At 39.2% G+C, this 24248-nt stretch overlaps 1 protein-coding gene across 2 annotated transcripts in view; it reads right to left on the bottom strand.

Moving 5' to 3' along the window:
• The window catches only part of dym (dymeclin), a 72369-nt gene extending 50180 nt beyond the window's left edge, over window positions 1-22189 (bottom strand). Inside the window, exons 1-8 of one of the 2 annotated variants that reach the window (XM_074690910.1) lie at window positions 21935-22189; window positions 20524-20730; window positions 19128-19180; window positions 18693-18786; window positions 16457-16593; window positions 14402-14468; window positions 10764-10889; window positions 9159-9298 (exon numbers count right to left, since the gene is read on the bottom strand). In XM_074690910.1, coding sequence (XP_074547011.1) covers window positions 9159-9298; window positions 10764-10889; window positions 14402-14468; window positions 16457-16593; window positions 18693-18786; window positions 19128-19180; window positions 20524-20663 — 757 coding nt within the window. In that variant the 5' untranslated portion in view covers window positions 20664-20730; window positions 21935-22189. Of the gene's footprint in view, window positions 1-9158; window positions 9299-10763; window positions 10890-14401; window positions 14475-16456; window positions 16594-18692; window positions 18787-19127; window positions 19181-20523; window positions 20731-21934 lie in introns of both variants that reach the window. The other variant, XM_074690908.1, reaches the window with a different exon arrangement.
• Between the last annotated feature and the right edge of the window lie 2059 nt (window positions 22190-24248).

Raw genomic sequence — 24248 nt, 5'->3', positions numbered from 1 at the left:
GAATAACACCCCAAAAATGGGACCCATCATGAAATGTGGCGCACTTGTATCTCTTTTACAGAATGAAAAGTCCCAGGGGGTAAGTTGTGACTAGCAGAGACACCAAGCTTGTTTGTGTATTCACAGAGAAACATGATTTATGTTACTTGTGCACTTCATTTCAAGTGTTATGCACTGAATTTTTGTCAGTTGTCATACATTTTTGGATGAAATATCTCGAAATCAAGCAGCTATTGCTCCGCTGTGTTATTTACACTCCTGGCAGTTTGGAGATATCTAATGCTAGTTTTGCCAACAACTCTGATGGCATCTTGCAATACATATAGGGATGGGTACCTTTCACAATTGAAACGGTACGGTATCGATGCCTGGTACCTGGCAATCGGTATCGGTACTCAACGCTGCCAATTTTCTGTACTTTTTTGTGTTTATGTTGTAAAAAATATCAATTTGTTTAATAAAATGTGTTTTTTTTTTCAATGTAACATATTTATCCTTCAATATATATAACCTTATACTTTGTTGTGTTCATGTCCAGCATGGAAAATGGCTTGCTCTTCATCTCCTTCACAGTCCCAAGGATGCATTTAGGTACCTAAACATGGTACCTTTTGATTTTTCATGAATCAGTACCCAATACTTTTAAAAGAATTCAGTCGGTACCTATAAAAGTACCTAATTCGATACCCATCCCTAAATACACAAGTTTAATCCCTCACTTATCCACTGTTGAGGTTTACAGTGTAACTGTAACTGGAGATCTACTCAGAACGCATTCAGAACTCCATAAAATAATTATTCAGTAATTTTAAATAAGTTTCAAAAAGACCTAAAGTTCTCTAACCATAATTGTCAGTTTGATCCTTATATCAAGAATGTTAAAGTTATGCTGGTATAGGTTAAAGCCCGGGTATCTGGATTTAAAGAGTTGGACTGAGAGCTGTAGGTGTTGACATAGAAATTTCAGCCTTTATACTAAACAATGAGCTAATATGCTTTATAAAGACAAACTAGAGCAGCTGATTCATTAAAAATTTCAGCTAAATTAATTACAGAAAAATATTCTGAGTCCATTTTCTTCAACACAGCTGTCCTAGTGTTATTTACATTTCAGCATGGAGAGTTTCGAAACTGGCCTGAGGACTGTAGCTCTTTTTTTTCCCCCGTCACAGATTGGTATTCTGCACAGGCTGCAGTAATGAAGGGCAGTTAGGTTGTGTGCTGTATGTCAAGTGCTAATTATTCTTACAACCTGCAGCTCCTCAGCCTTGTGAGTGATTTATGAGAGGAATGAATGCAAAAGAGAATGTGCAGCCCAACTGATGTAATCAAGGCCAAAATGGGCACAATGGAGCCACGCACGGCGCTTTGCAGCACCTGAAATTTGAAACAACATAGACGGCGCCACAGAACAAAGAGAAACTGGCACCACTAACCAACTGGAACGGTGGTTCATTTTTCTTTCTGAAGGGGGTGAGAGGGAGCTGAAGTTTTAGTTCAGGCGTCACAAGAAGCGCGAGGAGCATGAACACCAAGGTACACAGGAGTGAGTGTGTGGCTCCTGTGGGTCTGGACAGGCAGAATACACGAACAAGTACTTGTGAGGGGCAGAGTGAGTGTGTCACCAATCCACACTCATCTGAATCTGAGGTGGAGCAGAGTGCATTTGTTGCCATCTAGTGGCCACATGTGGAGGAGTTGATCAGTCCTGCGACTCCATCTCTTAAACATGAGAGTCAACCTGTGCCATCCAAGTATGACACCATCTGTTTACTCGGTTAAAACGCCAAAATTCAAAGGAAACTAAGTGACATTAGTTGAGAACATTATATTTTATACACCGGTATCCTTCCACATTAAACAAAGGAACAGCTTGTCCCTGTTGAAGACCGTGCAAGAGTGAAACCACTCAAAGTTTTAAACAACAGGGCTTTTTCTCATCCTTGTTTTGACCAGGACTTTGTTTCCAGCAGCTTGTGATGGTTTAAAATTCTAGCAACGTCCTTGGTTTATATGTTGGTTTGCCTCAAACTTCCCTAATAGCTAGTAAAAAGCTTGTCCAACATTCAGAGTGACTTATTGTGTACAAACGTAGAGAGGGCTGATTTTGTTTATACCAGAGCAAGAGGAGATCAACAAACTGGATTCACAACAACAAGAAATCCCCAAGAGATAGATGACCTCATTCAAACTGGTCAGTGCGTCTCTCTCAACATGATACTTGTTGGTCATGTAACCGCTTGGAAAGAGGAGAGAGTCTGAGCGACTGAGGGAAAACAAAATCTCGAGTGAGGGCCAAGTTGTGACGGAGCGCTGTTCATCTCATCACTGGCACCAAGGCGACTGGCCCAGCAGTGTCAGTGAGCCCGGTCTGGCAGCCACATTTCCTGCACTCTCTCCTTCTCTCACACACACACTCACAGAACTCTTTTTTACCTTAGTGGGTGCTGTTTGTTATTCGTCTGGCTCGGTTCCCCCCTTGCCTGTCTCCCTGCCCACCACATAAACCTAATAATGCTACACTGCTCGGGCTGCTCTGGCCGGCTGCCCGGTGGAAAAAGAGGAGGACGTGAAGAGGAGGAAAGGGAAGGGGAAAGTGAGGAAAAGAGAAAGGTCACACGCGGACACTGAGAGGCTGGCACGATGAAATCAGGATCTGGGCTCCAGGACTCGGAGCAGGGCAGGCTTTGTACAGTGAGACACGCAACCAGACTGCACCCACAAAGTCAAAGTTTTGGTACACGTCTGTTTCCACAACAACCTTTGAAATAAACCTAAAACATTATGCATGACCTGCAACGCTCTACATGAGTGCTCATAATATTTATCAACTGGAAGCAGGCTCAAAAACAGACCAGCTAAGTATCTGCAGCTGAAGATGACTATTTTAGGCCATGAAAACCAAAATAAAAAGCATCAGATCACTTGACTGTGAGATTAGCATGCTATGTTTCTGGATTCACACTTGAATTACACCAAACGTCAGCAGAATCTCCTCATAATTCAAAAGCCAGGTGAAAAAGAGTCTGAAAATTTCATGTCTGACTCCTGACGTCGAACATTCCCTGACCATGACTCCGTGAGCAAATCCAGATTCATACCACTGCTAACAACAGATAAAACTTCTTCAGGAGGCCTTTTATATTAGCCTGCTGATTTATATTATTGCTTTATTTAGCTGATTTGCAATGCTTCTTGTTTTCAGCCACACATTCTGTTTGGCATCACCTCTTTGCCGAGGTTGGAAATAGGACTGACTGAACTAAATGTTTTTTTATCCCTACACAGTCAGCACTAGAATCACCAGTCAGTTAAACTAATTAGTGATCATTTTTTCACTCTTGTAAGGCCTAAAAGTGGAGAAAAATCCTTGCAGATCAATTTCACGGTGAAGGAACGAAAAGATAAAAAAATATATTTTAAAAAATCCTGCGCACTGTCCAACTTCCAAAAGATACATTCATTGGCAACATTTCAGTCTAAGACCCTTCATCAAATTAACAGTTTGCAGAGACACTAAAGCCATCTTCAAAGGGCTTTATCTCCCAGGCAGCACTTAATCAGCATCAATGCTTCAAGGGGTGGTCAATAAAGAAGAAAATCTAAAATGCTGACTTCCTGATTAAATGTTTATATGACAAATCTTAAAAACAGGCAATCAGACAACAGATTGTAAATTGGTCGCTTACAAAAACAGGAAAGAAATCACAGTCCAAAATGTTAAAACTTGACTTCTTCCCAAGAGCCAACCCCTGGTTTTCAAATATGAAGCCAGGTGGACCTGCAGTTCCTCAAGTCTCCACTTATTGCTGGCTGTACACACCAGAAAGCACATACACTTTCATTTATTGAAAATATAAACATACTTACAGCTTAGTTGAAAAATGGGTCCCAAAAGCTAATTTCTCTTTTAGCACACACTCTGCGCGGGTGAATTCACGAGTATTCAGAGCCGTCTTTATGTAGCAAAGAATCTAAAGACTGGGTTCAACCTCATTTCTTCACCTTTACTTTTGCAAAAAAAGTTAGGATCAGTCATCTTTTTCAAGATGGTACCACCGACAATAGGCTTCAGAACTCTGAATCAGAAACAGATGGGAGACATCACTACCTACTACTTCTTACTACTTTAAATCAAAGATGAATAATCACCATCTACATTCAAATTTCTCTAATAGAGCCAATATACATCCTATTTGAATTGTTTTTAGAGAATTTTACATCTAGATGGTTTATATGTCCTGAAACTGTCCCCAAGCCACTCAAACAAAGCAAAGTGTCACCACCACAGGTATGTAGACATTAACCTGCTCGGCAGACAGAAAGCTGGTGGTGTTATGTCTGTTAGTGTTAGCCACCAGCCAATAAGATAAATACAGTGATGATGGTTGAGATTAAAAGCATTATGATTACAGGTTAGAGTGTGATGTCACTGGATCTTTTTTAAAAGGTGGACGAAGGTGCACATACAGTTTGTCTTCTTGTCCAACTGTACCCTCTTAGCTATCCACATCACATACAGCAAGAGCTCTGTTGAATAGGCACTATTGCTTTACAGTGTGTTTGTGTCTGCACATGAATAGACTTGTAATCTAGGGTCAAATTCTTTGCATGTGTGCACATACTTGGCAGTAACATGACCACAAATCATTGCTAAATCCACTCTATATCTTAAAATGAAAATGCTTATAACAACAACAAGAACTCCATAGAGTCAGTAAAACTGGTTAGAGTTAGGCTTCATAAAGCAAAGAGCTGAGTATTTTCTGATTCAGCACAGAACAAATGGTTTCACAGAGATATGAGCGCCTGTGAACAGACAGACAAAATGTGCTACTTCTTTATTTACTTGCATAACAGTGAATGAATTATAGACTTCAGGGGCAATGTCACGGCCAAGCACGCAGATACACAAACACACACACAGACGCACAAGTATGCAAAACTCGTGATGATTATCCAAAAAATGCACATGGGGAAACATGCTGTGCAGACAAACAAACACACCATTCTGATAATCTCTCACAAATCAAAATGTGTCCTTAAAGCACTTTTACCCAAACCCAAAACCCTTTCAATAAAAACATACCTGAAATATAAGAGTATTTTACACTGCAAGAATGATTTTTTTAGCAAATTATTCAAATACTGATTATACCAAACGACAAGGCAGCAGATTTAAAGTTACATTCTGTACGACTGTAATGTGCTCAACAGTTCTGCCTGTGTGCGTCTGCTTGTTGGCAGATGAATGTGTGCAAAAAAGTGTTATAAGTTAGAGGGAGAACTCACAAAAAGTACATGTGAGAGGACAGGATCAGAGATTAGTACATTAAAAAAAACATGGTAGAAAAAAAGAAAGAGAGTGGGTTAGAGAAATTTAGCTAAGAGTAGTAATAAGCTGAAACAGAGAGACAAAAATGGTAGTCTATTAAAATATATTATTGTTTGCATTATAATTATATCAGATGCTTTGTTGCTGCTAATTTTGCATGTTTTGATTAATGTCAACATATCATGTCAATGTCAATTCAGTTTCTCCTTACAGTTTGTATATGTTTTATGACAATCACAAGGATCCTGCAACTTTTATGCCTGTACTGACGTTAAACTGAATTGATTGATAAAAGTGGAGGGAGTAGAGAAATGCACAGAAAGGTAGGAAAGAAGAATAGAATAGAGAAGACTAAAGTCAGTATCACAAAGGATCATGTCTATTTGAGGTCCATTAGATAAGAAGAGAGGAGAGTAAAGGGGAGGCGAGGAGAGAAGTCCTGAGTTTGGAGTCTGGGTGATAATCCCCCCTGCAGACACCGGTTCAGACTCAGACAGCAGTGTGTGCATAAGCAAGAGAAGAAGAGATATCCTGTCCCCCCAAACATTTAGACGGGGGACAGAAATCAAGCTCAGCTTTACTTTGCCAAACAGCAGTGTTGGGTTCTGGGAAAATCCAGCCTGTGTATGACTGTGTATGACTGTGCGCAGGGATGAGTGATTTTACATTCCATAGACATGAGATATATCAACCTTAAAAAATGTTGATGAGATTAAAGTTGTTGTAGTGTTGCATAGTCAGTTTCAAAGCAAGATTGTGTTTGAAAGTTGTAGGTCCTTACAGAATGGTACTGACCCCACCATTTGTCATACAGATAGGTCTCTGAGGGTTTATGATGTAAGAATCAAGCTGCTTCCTCTGGTGTTGTGATATAAAGCCTATGCAGAAGTGGTAAAAACTGCAGTTCTTCAAGTGTCCACTTGGGGCTGGCAGCAAAAGCAACAGAAGCCACATACACACCCATCTTAAAAAGGTAACATTTACAGCAATACTAAAACTTTACAGCCTGGTTCAAAAACCTGTCCTGGTAAATGTACAGGGGATGAATTATTCCATAAATTGTTATTTCTGAAGCAATTAAACTAACAAGTTTTGCCCATACAAGGGCATGGCTGACTCCACTGAGAGATGGGCACCCTGTAGCTGCTTGCAAAGAGACTACAGGCCCCCCTCTTTATCTCAGTTTAACTTGAATGAAGCTAAGTTGAATCGAGCTTTTTCAATATGGCACCTGTTGATGACTGCTTTCCAAACTCTACATCAGGAGCAAATGAGTGACATTCTAGAGACTCGGTTCATATGTTATAAAGTCTAATGTAAAAATGCACGTCAGAGTATGAACGAGTCTCATATTTTTAATACTAAAACAACCATGATTCTGTACAGCCATGGTGCTTTTAGGCAAATTGTAAATCATTTTAACTCCGTGGTGTTACAGCTTGATTGGGCTGTCTGTTAACATCAATGGCATGAGACAAATAAGGAAGAGGTTAAACTAGTTCTGCTTTACATAAAAGTGCAGCAGCAGCCTAACAATTTCACCACTACACCATGCAAGGTGTTTATTTTTTAATTTGAAAAAATGCTGTTCATACCAACACAATTCCTTCATGATTTTCAGTGAAGTCTTAAACTGAGTCTACAGCAGAAGATGGCAGGTAAAAATGTGCTGACTCTTATTATTTTTTAGTAGCGGCTATAAAATTATGCAAACAGTTCCTTTCATGGCTCTTTTTGAACTTCAAGACCATAACTGTATTACAAATGCCTCATAACACATGATAGCTACAAAAAAAGAAGATGACATAATAGCATAAGGCACAATTTATTTGATTTAACATGGCTCCTCTTGAGTCATAAGACATTACATAACAGTTTGAAGAGGCACTGAGATACTAACTGCAAGTAATAAATTTACTTTAATTTGCGCAATTAGGGAAATTGCCTTTAAACTAGCCCAAGAACTCCTCAACTTACAAAAATGAAGAAAAAAATTAACTGATTTCTGCTATTGATACCAGTCATGCTTGTTCTCATTGCAGCATTTAAATCAAACTGTTATTTTGGGTAAACTCTGCCGATCCCTGTTGACTCTGTGAATACAGGACGGAGAGACGGAGAAAGAAAACAAGTGTTGTCTCCAAGCTCTGAGAATAAGAGAGCTTGTGTCTTTGTTGGTCTGTGCGTGTGTGTACAAGGGAGGCGGCTGCAGACAGACAGGCTCTAGGGGATTACAGAACAGGACAGGGCACCATAACTCATCGGGGCCGATCAGTGGCCTCAGACAGACAGACTGGGCTGAATGCTGATGGCTCACTGATAGGAGTCTGCCACCAACAACCGACAAAGAGCATTTATCTGCAAGGGGGAAACCCGGCCCTCTTCTCACCCTAAAACAACACGCATTACAAACACACACTCACATGAAGCACATTAACAGGCTAATATGCACATGCTCTGCCCATTTTGGACTTATCACTGTCATTAGCAATGCCATGGCTGTCAGCATGGCCTTATTTCTCACATTTGCCTCATTCCTTCCTCAGCATCTTATTCATTTAATTTGGAGGATGTAGCATCACACTCACGACAAGAGCATTATCTGATATCATTTACATTTCAAGTAAGATCAATTATTGAATAAAACTTTAAGTCACAGGATTAAACCTTTAAAGAGGGGGTATGCTCTGCTTCAGCCTTTATGCTTTCCATCTGGTACCTCTGTAGTAGCTTCACAATCTTTTAGGTCAAAAGTATCCATATTTTTTTTCTCATACCCTTAGTTTAGCTTCTGTCTGAAAACAATCCATTTTAGCTATGGTCTCTTTAAGACCCCTTCCTCCTGATTGGCCAGTCCTCTGTAGGCCTGTTGTGGACAAAGCTTTGGGCAGACCTTGGTGTTTGAGGCCCATTTGAAACCAGAGACTGTATAAAACATGGACGTAGTCTCCCCGACATCACCCGTATGTTTCTGAAACAGAAAATGAAGCACAGCAGGTATCGCTGCCATATTGGTGGTGGCAAGGGCTTTGCACACAGCTATAGAGTGCCTGTTGGTCACGTGACCTGAGCTGTGCCTCTGATTGGGCGAGCTCACGATCTTAATATCCTCTAAACAGCCAAGTTAGAAAAAAATTCACTCTCCCTGTAGAGTGTGCGCTGATGGTAAAATTAGCAATTCAGACAGCAGACGTTTTTTGAACCAGGCTCTAAATAGGTTAATTTAAAATGGCTTTTTTTGGCTTGGTGTGTATGTGACTTCTGGTACTTCCGGAGTCAGCCTCAAGCGAATACTCGAGAAACAGCAGATTTCAGCATTTCCAAATTGTCTCATACTCTTAGACTGGAGGTTGCTGTTTTGGTGAAATATGTCATGTATCAGTTTGAGATCCCAATGTGGTCATATCATTTCAGCAAGTCTCGTAAAAATCTCAAGGAGACCTCATGAAGATCTTGTACAATTTTTAGGAATACACCATTTTGAGCACTTTATAGACTCAGGGATTCTTACAACATATTACAAGATAGCAGGGCAGATTTACATACAATTTAATTCTGTTTTCAAAAGACATTCCTACTGCTTGATTTTGAGTGACACGCCTTTTATTTTAGAAGTAAACAAACGTTTGCTGCATTACAAGGGCTTATCACAGCCATGCACTGAACCACAACTATTGATCTTGTACAGTCTGTCTCTACTTTAATCCCAAGACCTCTCACTGTAACTGTGGAAATGTTGTCAGAGCCAATACAAATAATTTCCCCAGAGACGATGGTGTTGCTCATGTTTTGTAAATTTGTGTGTGGATGTGGTTACACATACTTGCGACTCCTGACGCCAGGCCGTACAGCAGACCCCCCTCGTCCTTGTGCTCAAAGATGTGGGTCGCTGGGGGCGGACATTTCTCCTGCCTGATGAAGTTGTAGAGCAGTGTTTTCACAAGTCGACTGGTTAGAGACAAACTGGAGGAAAAGACAAATGGATAAAGAGGTTATAAATACATGATATGTGTGACAGAAAATGTATGAACGTGATAAATTTTAGTGCCATAATCAATATATTGTAAGATGAAAGCTAGGGGCCATGTGAAAATGGACACTGGGCCTGACTTTTAAGCATGACTGCTTTAGACGAAGGGTTCCTCTGAACCTGTATTTGCTTTCCATCTCTTAAAATTCTCCCCACCATTCTCATCCATTACATGCTTGTATAAAACGAAAAAGAAGTAAATGTAAAAGTACAGGACACTTAAAAAGGAAAGAAAACTTACTCTACAGTGTTACATGTGTAAAACAGAAAAGTATTATTACACTTCAATGAATAAATGTCTGAAAATTTTAACACAATGGCAATGACAGTTATTGTCAGATTTATTTGAAATCTGAAGCCTTCAGGAATTATGCTTTTTTCTTGTTTAAAATATTATATTTTAGCTTTTTAAATGGTTGTAAATCAAGTTATACCCTTCATAATGGAATAAAAACAAATCCCATTCTGCAACTTTGTTGTTACGTGTTTCCCTATGAGTGACATTTACATTGAAGGGGATGTTAAGTGCTGTCAATCACTGCTTTTCAAGTCGCAGCTTTCTCTCCAGACCAAATGGTAAAACCATATTACGTTGCCCTCTAATTTGTTTCGCCAACATCAGCGACTTAGAAGCCCTTCTTCAGCTCAACAGCAATTAATCCAAAGTGCTCTCGTTTGGCTCTTATGCTGTGAGAGCCCTAAAAGAAAATTACTTCCGTCCTCTGTGTGCGCCCATTGTAACTGCACCGCTAGACTTTCACATAGGAGAGCAGTGAAGCATTTATTCAGTTTTATTAAAACTCAAGATAAGAGTGAACTCAGGGAAATTGGGTTCAAAGCATTTGAAGAGAGATCAACATCAGAAGGTTTGTGCTGCTTTTATTCTATTAACATTGCTAGATTTACATTTTTCATCACTGGAAAAAAAATATTAAAAAATGTGATTTACTTGGCCACAAATTATACCAAAACAAAGTCCTGACAGGGCTGGATGTGTTTTTTTTTTTACCCTTTTAGGTATTTATATGAGGATAGAGGTTGAAGATCCTGATGAGTCTGACTGGCAGCACACAGACACTCGATGGATGGAGGGATAGTTCGCCGGATCAGACAATATCACTTTGGACTGGAGGACATCCAAAATGATCTGGGCCCACATTCAAAAAAGTCTTTAAGAGATTGAGGATGACCCACTGACATCATAACGTGGTCTTAAATCTATAAGATTTTCGACTTTTATGCATTTGTTCTTATAGAAGTCTGACTCTGGCGTAAAGGTAAACGCTTATATCCTGAGAAAAAAATAGCGTGTAGGGTTGAAACTAACAATAAAAAAGGGTTTCAGGCAGTTCACAGGTATCCTCAGTGAGACTTCAGTGCACATGTGCGTTTTCTTACCATCGTCCCTTCATGATGTGCTGGTAGATCAGTCCATCTCGGAGTATGTCTTTGTGGAAGAGTTGATAAGAGAAGAAAACCAGCAGCGTGGTGACAGCTTCAAACAAGATGCTGTAGGTGATGTCTCTGCAGGAAAAAACACACACATGCAGCGTTCCGGTGAATAATTTAAGTACCTTAAAGAACAGCTAAATATACCTTCAGTGAGATACAGTTGACAATGTGTTGACATCCCTAATCCTCCTTAAATACATCTCATTTTTCACCATGTTCATTCGAATATTACCTTAAAACATCTAAGAGGTGGTATTGTGCCTTTTTAGGTTTTGTACTGTCCCTTGGTATCCCCGAAGTAGCTTATCATGAATGACACTTCAACAAAAAAAAAAATCTCTCACAACAGTGCTTTAGAAGCCTTTTTTTTAAAGCTTTTGTCTGAAACTCTACATTTTAGCTGCTGTCTCTTTAAGGCAAACTCTCACTCTGATTGGCCAGACCTCAGAAAGCCTGGAGAAAAAGCTACGGGTGGACCTTAGTGTTTGAGGCCTGTCCCTACAACATTTCATAAACCATTTGAGGGATCTTTAAATGTTGACATCATTTTAGCGAATCCTTCAAGAAAGGACTGTTTTTAACAGTTGAAAGACAAATTTAGACATTTCTACAAAATGTGAATATGTCATGATCTGAAAAATCTGCACACGTCCAGGATAAACATCTGTTATTGTTATTTTATTTGTGTTTGAGTATGTGAGTGTTTAAAATATGGGAAAGTTTTTACAGATATGGCAGCTGTTTTTATCATGTTGAGAGTTTAAGCTCTGATTATTTAACGAATGAGTGACCTTTAATATCCAACCTTTAAATATTGTTAATTCTACTACCCATTGGTTTATGGATTGCTGCCTCTCCCTTATGTGTTCTTAGGTAACTGCTTGTGACCAAGGTGATGGAGTGCGTTACTTTAGACCCCAAATGGCTTATTGAATGTCATACTACACTTGATCTGTCTACTGTGATTTTAATTTCATTTTTTTAAATAACTATTATCATTTTTTATTTATTTTTCTTTATTATTATTATTATTATTATTATTATTATTATTATTATTATTATTATTATTATCATTGCTGATGGGATTCTGTCTTTCTTATTCAATGTTACTGTGGGCAGGGGGTGGGAGTCAGGGGAACCTAATGTCATGTATTGTATTGTATCAAACTATAAAAATCATAAATAAACTTTGTCCCCAAAAAATATGGGGAAGTTTAATAAACCTCTTTAAAGTATGTTTTCCACATCAAAGTCTTCAAGTGAATTTCAGAAGTCATTTAAACATACTTGTTTTGGGAAGTCCAATGCTGAACCACATTTAGTTCCAAATTAGTTTTGATGGCAGAAATGATGTATGTATGGGGAATAATGCTTTCCCATAAAATAACAACGCTGGACATCCAATCTAAACATATCCTCATGTCTTTTGTATTTAGGTTGACTTGGATTTAGGGTAAGCTGAGAGACATTTTCCTCCTCCCACTAATGAATGCTTTTACAGTCCAACACTGCACCAGCAGTAAAGGTCAATAAACAGAATAAAGTAACAATAAGCTAAAAATATTTTTAAGTGGAGGACAGACTTTTAACTGTTACCTGCTTCCTGTAACATAAACACCCCACAGAAGTAGCCTGACCCAAAACAGGGGTCAAGGTTGTTTTCCACTTTCTCAAACTCACTTTGAGCGCTCTCCTGCAGCAAGAACTTGCACTGATAAACCACAGCTTAACTGCGTTTGACATGAATTCATAAACATTTGACTTTTTTTTTTTTTTTTTTCATTTTAAATAGTTTCGCCAGACAGTTACGTGACCTGAATAACTCATTTAGTCAGTCTAATTTTAGAGAAAAGGCTGTGAACAATTTCCTTAAGTTAAGCTTTTATTTCAAACTGCAAATTGAGTTTTAGCAAAACACTCCATACAGGAGTAGCAGCAGTGAGTCTTGAAGAGTGATTTTTATGGATTTGTATAAATATCTGTATATAAACAAATGGTTTAATGCTTTCCCATAAGTAAAAATGTTAAATGTCTTGTCTAAAACTGTATTCATATGTTGTAGAATTAGGCCCCCAAAGGGATGGCCAATCAGAGGGATGGGGGTTTGTGGACCTTAAAGAGACAGCAGCTACAACAACTTGTTTCAGACAGAGGCTAAAATAAAGGTTTTCCGAAAGACCAGTGTGAGAAAAATTTTTTTTTTTTGAGAGCTGTAAACTACGTAAAGCTTCTACAGGGCTACCCCTTAGCTTAAAAGAATTAAAATACCGACCGAATAGTCGACAAGAGGATGTAATATCAAATGTGATTTGAGGGTAATGACAAATACTAAATTTAAACCACTAAATTTCCTCTTCTTGTAAATTTTATCCTTTAATGCTTTATCCGGAGGTTACCATCAAAGCAAAGAGCTCTGTAAGGGATTGGAGGGGGGGAGTAATACCGAAAGAATAGTTATATTCCAAACCAAACCAGGAGCACGTACAAAGGAAGTGGGCTGAAAGCCACAAAGTGGTGAAGGGAAGAAAAACAGGTAGAGTCTTGAAGCTGGGAACAATGAATAATGTTGGAATGCTGACTGCATTTACATAAGAGCCAGGGTTTGATGTCCGGAGACAACAGAACAGAGGGAGAGATGAAGAGAAAGAAAGCATGACTGGTCTGGTAGACAGGGAGAAGAGGAGGAGGAGGAGGAGGAAGAGGAGGTGGAGGAGGACGCCAAGAATAACAATATACAGACAAGGGAAAAGTGGAAGATGCTGTGTTAAGGAAAAACCAACTGTCATGTTCCTGTGAACTTGTTTTGACACTGCAGGGGAGATTTTGTCTCCGGGACGTACACACTGTATCTTTCTGTGGATGTGACAGACTGAGTGGCAGGCTGGAGATAATCCGACCATTGATAAGAAAGAGAAAAACTGAAATATTCACTTATTAAAGTGTTAGCGTGCACACCGCCCACTGGGAGTAAAGGCTGAAACCAGTTTTCAATCATTATGCTCCCTTCTCTCCCACTCACTGGCACCACTCCTCGTTCAACTTTCACTTCTCTCTTTCTGTAATCACTTTAGTTTCATCCTACCCTTTTTTTCATGTTTCCCCAACTTAGTGCTCCAGCATGTCAGTTTGGTTGAGGACTCAGGAAATAAAACATGTGGACATCCAAGCCGTAGCTTGTTCCTTAATGGATTTCAGCTTGTCTTTGTTAGTGAATCAAGGAGCAAGCAAACAGAATGTTAGACATACAAGCTTTTTCCCAAACTGCTTTCCATTAACTGCTGGATGACTAACATCCCAGACACTTCAAACCAACAAACATGAATGAAAACAAAGGATGGGCTGGGCTGCACGAAAGCTCCCATAATTTATGTTTTCCTCTGGATATCATGATAATAAATGAAAGTCAAACAAATAATCTCCAAAGATAAGTGCTGTGGCATTAACAAATCGCTCTGTGGAGACAGTCAGTGTAAAATGTCACTGCTCCTCAGAGCATGTCTGACCTTTTTAGTGTGTGCAACACAATGGGGTGTTCAATTCAACCTTCCTCATGTAGCGTAGACGCACACGAGGGGGATACTTACAGCAGCGGCACTTCAACGATCAGGTGAACGAGGTTGGACAGCAGCTCCTCGAGGAGGTCCTGGCTGCCTGTTTCTACACAAGAGGCAGAGGAGTTATTACATGAGACACAGATGACAGCTCCCCGTTGATCAGAGTCAGTCTCTCTTTGCTTCTGCCAACTCCCACTGAAACAGTCTCTCCCTCTCTACCCTTCCCATCATCTCCATTTCATGCTTGGTGTAGAGGTGGCATGGCGAAAAAATTGGTTTATGAGGTTTGAATTTAAATCTGTCCTCAAACCGACATAAAGTGCAACTTAATGTGCATCTTTGATACATGAAAAATTATTAAAACATGATAAAAAACAAACCAGGCAAAACATGGAATTATGCTTCTTTTTATTGAATTTTCAAGGCACTAGCAAGAAATAAAATCCAAGCTGTTTTGAAAAAAGAAAAACAAAAGAACTTGGTCTGTTTCAGTGGCAGAGAATGGACAGGTTAAACTTCTTGAATTTGTGATGTCTTTTCTTGATTTCTTTCATGTATTTCTCTCCTCCCCTGCTCTCCTCATCAATTGATATTTGGGAACAGAGGAAGGTAAAGGGTACAGCAAGGACAGAGCCAGAATTTCAGTTTCGGGTAACAAAAGTTGGGAGATTATTAAAAACAACTAACTGATACACTTCTGTAACAATGTGTGGTTTTAAAGAGGATTTGGTTGCTTTTCGCTCCTTTAATATGTGATCGCAGTCGTATTATGTTAATGCACATTAGAGACATCTACCTGCGATGTTATCTATTTGGCCTGTTTAAACCATAGACTGTATAAAAATGGATGTCATCTGAGGGCTTTACAAAAACTGCTCCCCCTGCTGGCTGGCTGCAGGATAGGTCAAAAAATCAGTCTCCCCAGTCTTTCCAGATGGGCTGTGATCAAACTTTGAAAAATTAATACAACTCGTCGAAATGTTTCTCAGGTCAGGTTGTTGTGGTGATTTGAAGATATCATTTAGCCGCCTCATATTCAGGTCCTCTTTTCTTGTGTATTTTTTTCAGGGGTTGGAAAATTTGTCAGGGAGGGAGAGCCAAGAAGTGATTAGACTCTCAAAAGAAAAAAACAACAATTATTTTTGTCACCCAGCTTCACTCAGATTCTACCAGAATCCCTCACAGTCTCTACTGCGCAGACTCTGAATGGACAACTGCTACCAATGGCGCCTGAGACGGGGATATTTTGGTTTCAAAACCGTACAATATTAAATGGCGGAGCCACGCTGTCTACTCTATATTCCGTCTATAGTTTAAACAGGCTAAACAGATGGCCAAACTCAGCTCATTTTATAAAGACAGGGCATCAAACATTGACAAAATGAACTTGAAGTGACCAAACTTCCCAATATTACTGTTAAACTGAAAAGGAAAGAAGATTTCTTTTTCTGGGATCAGTGGAACTCTGTGTTTTTGTGAGCTGAAAAAGTGTCAAAGCGTCAAAGTGCATCTGTGCAAGCAGGTTATCACAACAGGAATAAAGGACATCGCTGCAAAAGATGAATAAGGGTTTTATTTTAGTCATCTGCATTTTTATCAGGATTTTTGTGTGCATATAGAAAAGAAGCTCGGACAGAGCTGGTCAGGAAGTGAACACAAGACTGAAGTGGACTCAGGCTTAATTATAAGAGAGCTAATCCAGGCCAGCAGAAGCCTGTTTTTTTTTTTTGTTTGTTTGTTTTTACTAAATGAATAAGCTAAATTCTTATCTTTCTTTTGGACAGAATGGAGATAATACACAATCGGCCTTTGTTGCTGTGTTGTAATGACTTACACCTCATGGGTCTGCTGGGAGCTGAGGGCTTGGGAGGGCATTTTTCAGAACATTTCTCAGCAGATGATGTAGATTTTGTTTTTAGTACTAACAAGTGTTCCTAAATGGCTCAAAGCTTTCAGAATTAAAAAAACATCTATTTTCACAAGAACCATTCCTTATAATGCTCTAAAGCTGCCTCCTTTATTCAATTCCCTGGCCTGTTCTAGCCCTTTAAGTTGGACATCTTCCTTACGCTGAGTGTTGCTCACCTCCACAGGAGCCTGGTGCCCTCTCCTGGTAGGAGAACTGTAGGTGCAGCTCCTCTTCACTCATCTCCCTGATGAACACCTTGAGCAGGCAGCGGATCATGAACAGCGCATTGTGGGCCTGCCAAATAAACAGCTGACTGCGGAGGAGAAACATAAAGAGGACACCGCATTAAGGTCAAAGACAGATTTAGATACACGATCTATAGGAGGTGGCTGAGGGCCAGAGGATGACGTCCTGAATTTATAGAGGAAACTTTGGCTGACCGTGAGTGTTGAATTATTTTTAGGGCGCCTGTTTTGTTAAAATGAGGCTCTGACACAGGATATGTAACCAACGGGGCCCGGATTAATGTCATTTGTGCATTTCACCAGGCAATTTGGAGAAAACACAATAACATGAAACCAAAAATACACCAGAAATACACCAAAATATAAGATCACCAAGGAAGAAAACTACATGAAACTAATCAGAAAAAACACAGATGAGTAAGCTGCTTTGTGAATCAGCCAGCACTACAGTGCTGTGAAGTCACTGACTACAGAGTCTTACCTTCCCGACGGACAGAAATACAACTAGTTTATTCTCAAAGAAAATGAAGTCTGTATCATAATCTCTCTAGATTTAGGCTCACTGTTTAAGCAGTTTTTCAGTGTCAGGCACAGATGATGCTTAACGATGGCAGTATTGGTGTTGTTGAATGTTTCCCTACATTCAACAATTCCAGGTTTCCCTAACAAGTCCAGTTGCCTTATCCAGCCAAATTCGGCCTTCCCGTGGTATTCAAATTAATTCCACTTGCTTGACCACATGACTTCAGAAGAACTGAATATTACATGCAACACCCTGTGCACCACATCATAATCATAAAAACAGAGGAAAAAAAATCACAAGCAACCTGGGTTGTTAGTTACTGTTCTATACGCATCAAAAATTGAAATCTAAATGTTTTTGTCAAAAATTTCAAATTGGATTTTAAATGAGCCACGTTCATCTGAAGAAATGTCTCATTTTGGGACATCAAGGGGCAAAAGTGATGCATCCCTGCTCCAGCAGGTTGCAGCAGATATGTAGGCCTTCTAATTTTGTCGGATACCAGAGCTGTTTACAAAAAATAAGATTGAGCAGGACAGGAAGTCATGCACAAAAACCACCCCAAAAACACACAGTGACTTTCAAAATAAAACAACCTGCCAAAGCCAGATTATTTTAGCTTTACTACAACAAAAAACTGACATAATTAAGGAAGCCAAACCAGGAGTCAACAGGTTTGAGGTTATTCAGCCGAACATGAATGAAAAAAAGACCCATCATCAGGATGGGAAGTGTGGGAACTTCTGGTCTCTCAGCTGTCTGGTGTCCTGAAAGCTTCCCAACTAAATACCCAGTCAGTGTGAGTTGACATAAGCAGTCAACACGCAACGGAGCAGAGCTGGACCAGAGAGGCATCTGGTGTATCCCTGACATTAGATCTTTTTACTCACTTCTGCATTAAAACTTTACATTCATACACTTTGGGGACCAAGAAAGCTGTTATACTACCTTTTTCACCAAAAGGCATTATCAGCCCATACAAAGCTTGTGTTTTATACAAAGCAGGAAAAATGGTATTGCCTTAGGTTAGGTTGCATTAGCTCTAAGCTATTGGCCTGAGTGTGAGTCCACTGTCCTGTAAAATAAAGGCACAAAAAGCCTGAAAGGATGACTTTTTGGGGAAAAAAAGGAAAAAGGTTTGGACTTGGTTTGTGGGAACATAATGAAACGCCATCATGATATGATTGAAAACATCCTAAATAAACCACAATGTTTCGAGGGGGTGTCTAATCAGTCCCATAGATTGATGATTTGCACATGGTCGTTGTGTCAGGCACAGAAAATGTTGATTTGTTCGTGGGATAAAATCTGGTAAGAGTTGTCTGAAAAATAAGCGGGTGTGGATAGGGAGCGATAACTCTGAGCTCTAATGATGTTTAAAGAGAAAAAGGAGTTCCCACCCAATCATTTTGGTGACTTAGGCAAGGTCGGCGTGAGTGAGAATGGATCTTGGCAGTGAGTGTAGGAGAATGCCACATGTGTTGATGGTTATACCTCTGCTGTGTTCTCATGGGAAACTGAACAACAATTCAGAATTCCTTTGCAAAATAAAGCATCACTGACAATAACAGGACTGAACCCCCACACGGCAGTGACACCCACATGCACCGTGACACTGCTCCCCCAATGGTTTCCCATACTCACTCCTGGCATTCTGTGGAGATTTTCAGCTCTTTGGTTCTTGCCAGGAAGATTCTGACGAGGGCGCCAAAGTTTCCTGTTCTGGGATTGTTTTCAACTGGAAGATAAAGGAAGAGAAAATGTGTCAGCTGCATGACATAAAAAGCAGAAACCTAAAAAATCATACACAAAAAAGTAGACAAAATACATGTTAGTTAACCTAAATTAATCTCTATTTTATACCTGGAGAGGCTGATATCTAACATGGCATGAAAAAATAGTCCTGAGCTTAAGGTACCTTAAGTTTTTTGTTTCTTCTTTTTTCTTTTTAAATTCATGTTTCTTGTGAGCCTCTTTGCAGCAGCACATAAATATGATTCCATGTCGGGAGACTGAGTAATACAATTTAAAATATATGCACTATATCCCTTTCAATGTGATAATGAGGAGGCAACATACTGAGGATCTTGGCCAAGGGGATTACAGCCTCTTCCAGCAACTTGGAGTCCCCGCTGTTAGAAAGAAAATAAAATAAATCAATTTTAAACAAGAAAAAGTTTTAATACATTTGTTTCTACCTGAACTTAAATATTGTTGCTGCCTGTAAAAAAACCCCCTCTAAGATGCCCTTTTTCCCCAGGAGCATAACAAAAGTGTTTTTCTTATATACTATCTTTCAAAATAAGCACAAAATACTGGAATATGACACATACAACACCCACAATGAAACCATTGTATTTATGGTATCGTCAGTCCCATCATGTCACACCTCAGTGCAGTATGTCTGAAGAAACTGACGATTATTTTTTTTAAAGTACGGCAAGTTAATCTCAGCCCTCTGGGCATTGCAGATATTTAGGAGGCAGAACTGGTAAGACCAGCTTGTTCTTGTTTGAACCTTTTAAAAAGAGAAGGTGACACCCAATTTTCTGGTATACAGGTCAAAAATAAAGACATCTGTACCACTCCTGTCTGTGTGTTTTAATATAATGCCAAATCCAGAAGTGTTTAGTTTGGTTAGATAACCAGCTCAGAAAAGAGAGAGTGGGTATTCAGCTAGCTTTGGTTCCTCCTGCAATAAGGAAATATAACTAACTGGACTTTTTTGCCTTCACTGTTTCTTTAATTTAAACTGTGTTTGTTGTTGCATTCTGGTTCATAGATAAATACAAATATCACAGGGTTGACTGAAATTATCATATACTAGATTGTATCCTTAAGCACAGCCCAAAAGCAAACAGAAAAAAATGTCAACTGGCTCTGTGAACTTCACAAAGATTAATAAATAAAAGAGAGATAGATCATTAACATTTGTCACAGTCTGGATGACAGAGGAAATGCAGTGTCTTCACTCTCAGAATGAAACGTTACTTTGTTGATCTATCCTGAGCAGAATATTGTCTTCGTTTGATCATCAATCAAATGAGCTCTGCAAACATCCTGTCTACAGTTTAAAACCCTGGATCCTGGCTGGCAATTGTACAGAATGTCCTTGTTGGAAAGGTTGTGCACCTGTAAGATAGTGGAGCAGATCATAACCTTTGAAAAGATGATGGGTGAAAAAAAACTGTTATTTTGAAGAAGATGTTGGAAATATGACCCATGTGCATGAATTTTTAACTTTTCCTTGATTGGTTCCTTTGTTTCTTGTGTGCCTCTAAAGGATGGATTTAACTAAAGATTGAATTTCAGGTGCAGCTAACACTCCCATGTGTAAACTGATTTTTTCATTAAATTAGTATTATCTTTAAAACAATGCCAAAGACAAAAGCATTTTGTCTGCAGCTGCAACCAACATAATCTGTTGCATTATCAGTAACAAACAACAACAGACTGTTTGTGTGCGTCTTCTTACCTGCTGGTGGGACTGATGAACGTAAATGAGATGAGCTGGTTCCAGAAAGGATCATTCTCCGATATGGATTCTGTGCCCACAAGGGCCTTCAGGCTGGGGTTATCAGACAGGTCACTGACCTGGCTGGTGTTGGCACCCATCTCTGCTGGCTCCGATCAGCCAGACTCACCACTCTTTACTGCTTTTTCACCAAGCATATGCCAAATCCTAAACACGAGAGACATGATGTCATCATGAAGATGAGCTATCTGCTCAACATACAGATGATTTTTTTCATTGAACTCTGGTATTATTATGATTATTATTATACTATTTCTTTTTATTTCATAGTCATTATTTTTATTAAAGCATAACAGATCCTCATCCAAACTTATTCATAAAAGAGGCCAAACCCAGAACAGGATGAGGCATAAGAAAACCAGGACGTGTTTTGTTAACCTGAAATGACACACCTTAGACACACAGGGGCAGCCAGCAAGGCAACATTTGCATGACACAGGAAACATACATTAGCGAATAACAATTGAAAAGAATACTGTGTTGCTCTGAAGTATAAACAGTCACACATGAAAGGCACAAACTTGACTTGAAGTGCAAGCCTGATTAAATGTATTTAATCATGGCCATTTAGGACTTCTTTAGAAAACCACTTCACAGCTAGAATATTAAATCTGCCCACCAAAAATGTCTGCTAACAGAATTTCCCCTTGTTTTTTAATGACAAGAAACGATATTTTTATTGAAACAGAGACATTAATAGAATAATAAGAACGTTTCAGGTGGCTTATAATCAAGCTACCAAGATGGAGCAGTGCATGTGTGTATAGAAGTGCCCTTACATTTCACACGGTGCTGAAATATTTAAGGATAAATCTATGTGGTGATTAGTTAACAGAAAATGAAATATAAAGCAGCATTAAGTGACATGGGGTAATTTTCTTGTCTTTGGAAACATTAGAACAAATATTTTGTTGTTGTTTTGACCATTGCAAACTGTAGCTATTTTTATCTACCCTATTTTTAAGATACCTTTTATGCTAACATGAGTGTACATGGGTCAAAACAGCATGCTGACTTTCTATATTCTTGTTAGTGGAAGAGATATAAGAGTTGTGCAAGGGGAAAATTGAGTTTACTTCCTAATATTATTTTATTTTGCCTCAAGCTTCAGTTCAAGCACCAAGCATCACCTTAGCTAGCTCGTCCCACTTTCAAAGCAGGGAACAGTCTCTGCCTCCGCGGCTTAGACAGCCAGAGGGGAGAGTTATTGGTATTTTTTCCAGTACAATATCCCTAATATAATAAATGATGACTCCGGTTCGTGTCTGATTTACTGGAGAGAAGACACTGACCGTCCAGAAATCAGCTAGCGTCCACTGCTTGTTTGCAATCAGCTGACGGCTCGGCTTACCTGTCATAAATTCTTCTCGCAGTTTCCGCGGCTGTCCACGCTCCCAAGACCACAAATGAACGACTTTTTCCTCACGTAGGGAGGAGTTTTCTCCAATTTGCCACCAACTGTTGTGAGGAAGAGGAAACAAATGAAATTGTAAGCTATTCGAGACAATTAAGTTTACTCAACATACTACTATCCTCCATGTTTTCCACGTCGCCACCCCTTGCGTGATGACGACAGACATTACGTTCGTGACGTTGCAAGTAGAAACCATGGAAACAGGATAAAGGCGGAGCTCAACGTTCATGAGACTGATATTTGACTCCGCCTACTGTATATACGTCAGGATTTCACCAGTCAATGGATTCCGCACATCTACCCATAACGAAGCGGAATATGGTTCTCCCTGGAGAGATGGTTCTTTTGGCACGGCTCACTTAGATGAGCCGACTCTTTCGGCTTCTTATTGAGTCCTCAGATGTTTGAATTGTATAAATTAGTTCATTACCGAAAATCATGTACATTTATGAGGAAAGAGGAATCACAAACATAAAAACCATTATATCAAGTTTATATGATCCATTTTATATACTCATCATACTCCAGTTGGAGCACAGAGCTGAAAAAAAAAAAAAAAAAAAAAAATTTAAAGCTCAAAAATGAAAATAAAAAAGTGCAGTTTCCAGATGTGGTCATTCACTCTGTTACATTTTCAGCATATTATCTCTTTTTATAGCGAATGCTCCTAACCTCTAAAATGAAATAAAAAAAGAGGAGACTACTCAAGTCGTTCACTTCCAAGAGTTGGTTCGAAGAGCAGGAACGTTCGCTGTTGACACATCACTAGTAGCCGCTGTCTTTGAGATGGTTACATGATTCAGGCACCCCTAGCGTCTCACGATCATCGTATATTAAGATTTTTTTATTATTATTTACAATTAAAAAAAAAAATCACGCAATGCACTTTCTTGGTATCGAACATGTAAAAACAAGGGCAGCAACGTTCTACCGCTTTAGAAAGTGGCACGATCACTTCCTAGTAGAGATACTTTCTCGAGCGACGAGCAAATATAAAAGCATGTGGCAGTGATGCGCCCATGTGAAAACACGACCAAAACAGATGAGAAGTTGATGAAACCTAAAAATCATTATATCAGGAATGTTCGGCAAAAAATAAAGACAGCCACATCCAGACACCGAGATTGTGAACATTCCGCGAGTGATTATTACATAACAACCAAATTACTGACAGAAGGTTAGAACATCGGCACAACGTATTTTTTAATGATTATTTCCTAATTTAAATCCCGATAATATTCCCTGTTATCCCACGCAGTGTTTTAAGCTGCAGCGTGACTTCCAAACTGTCGTTTTGAAGGTCTCATTTGGTAACTCTAGCAGTCACATGAGATCAACGTGCTGACATGCATCAATAATATAGACGATGGAAAGTGGGATTTTTGGCAGCTTAAGGCGAATAACACTTATGTACGAAGAAAAGTTAGAATTATATACGTAAAACAGACACGACAGTATGCAGATGTTGTGACGAGAAACGCCTGGCCGGCGAGAAAGAATGCACCTCGCGGGAACGCGCATACCTCATTACATTTGTGGCTTTGTACGGTTTAAAACCAATGAAAATAAAAATTCTGTGGAGCTGAAAACAGGCGACACATGATCCAAAATCTAGCTTTAATATCGTTTTATGTTTAATGGACTTTGTAGGAAACAGTGCTTAGTATTAATGGTTGACTGAAAGCTGTCTTTTCAATAGGCCTACTGAATATAGCCTACAAGAGGAACTGAAACACGTTGAAATGAGAAGGTTGCACTAACGATGTGTTGCTTGGCAGATGTGTAATAAAAACCTTCACAAGCACCTCCTATCCCAAAACACGTTTTAAGTGTGGATCCTCTCTCTTATACAAAGGTCAACTGCATATCTACAATACAATTTTGGCAATAGAGCTTCTAAAGACAATTATTTTATCCGGACGGTTCAAAATTTGCTCTTCAATCGGTTTCAGACTTTCAGGACTCAAGAACAGAAATTTTATGGATGGATGTATATTTGGATAAACTTAATTCTGCCTGAATTTACCTTGTTTTTTTATTATTATTATTATTTTATCCCCCCCCCCCCCCCCCCCCCTTTTTTTTATTTATTTTATTTTCTCTTTTCTTGTTGGACACTATCACATATCAGAAATCGTGTTGCCGGGAAATGCATCCACCCAGAAGGTCACATTATGAACATGTGCAGAGTAGTGTGGTAAGCCCATACCACCAAACAACCTGTCAGAACAGCTAAGTTTAAGAAATTCAT

This window comes from Halichoeres trimaculatus, unplaced genomic scaffold (assembly GCF_033239565.1).
Source record: "Halichoeres trimaculatus isolate MK-OKI-2021-1 unplaced genomic scaffold, fHalTri1.1 fHalTri1_scaffold_16, whole genome shotgun sequence".
In the NCBI taxonomy this organism is placed as follows: Eukaryota; Metazoa; Chordata; class Actinopteri; order Labriformes; family Labridae; genus Halichoeres; species Halichoeres trimaculatus.
This window is presented reverse-complemented; position numbering and strand designations above follow the sequence as displayed.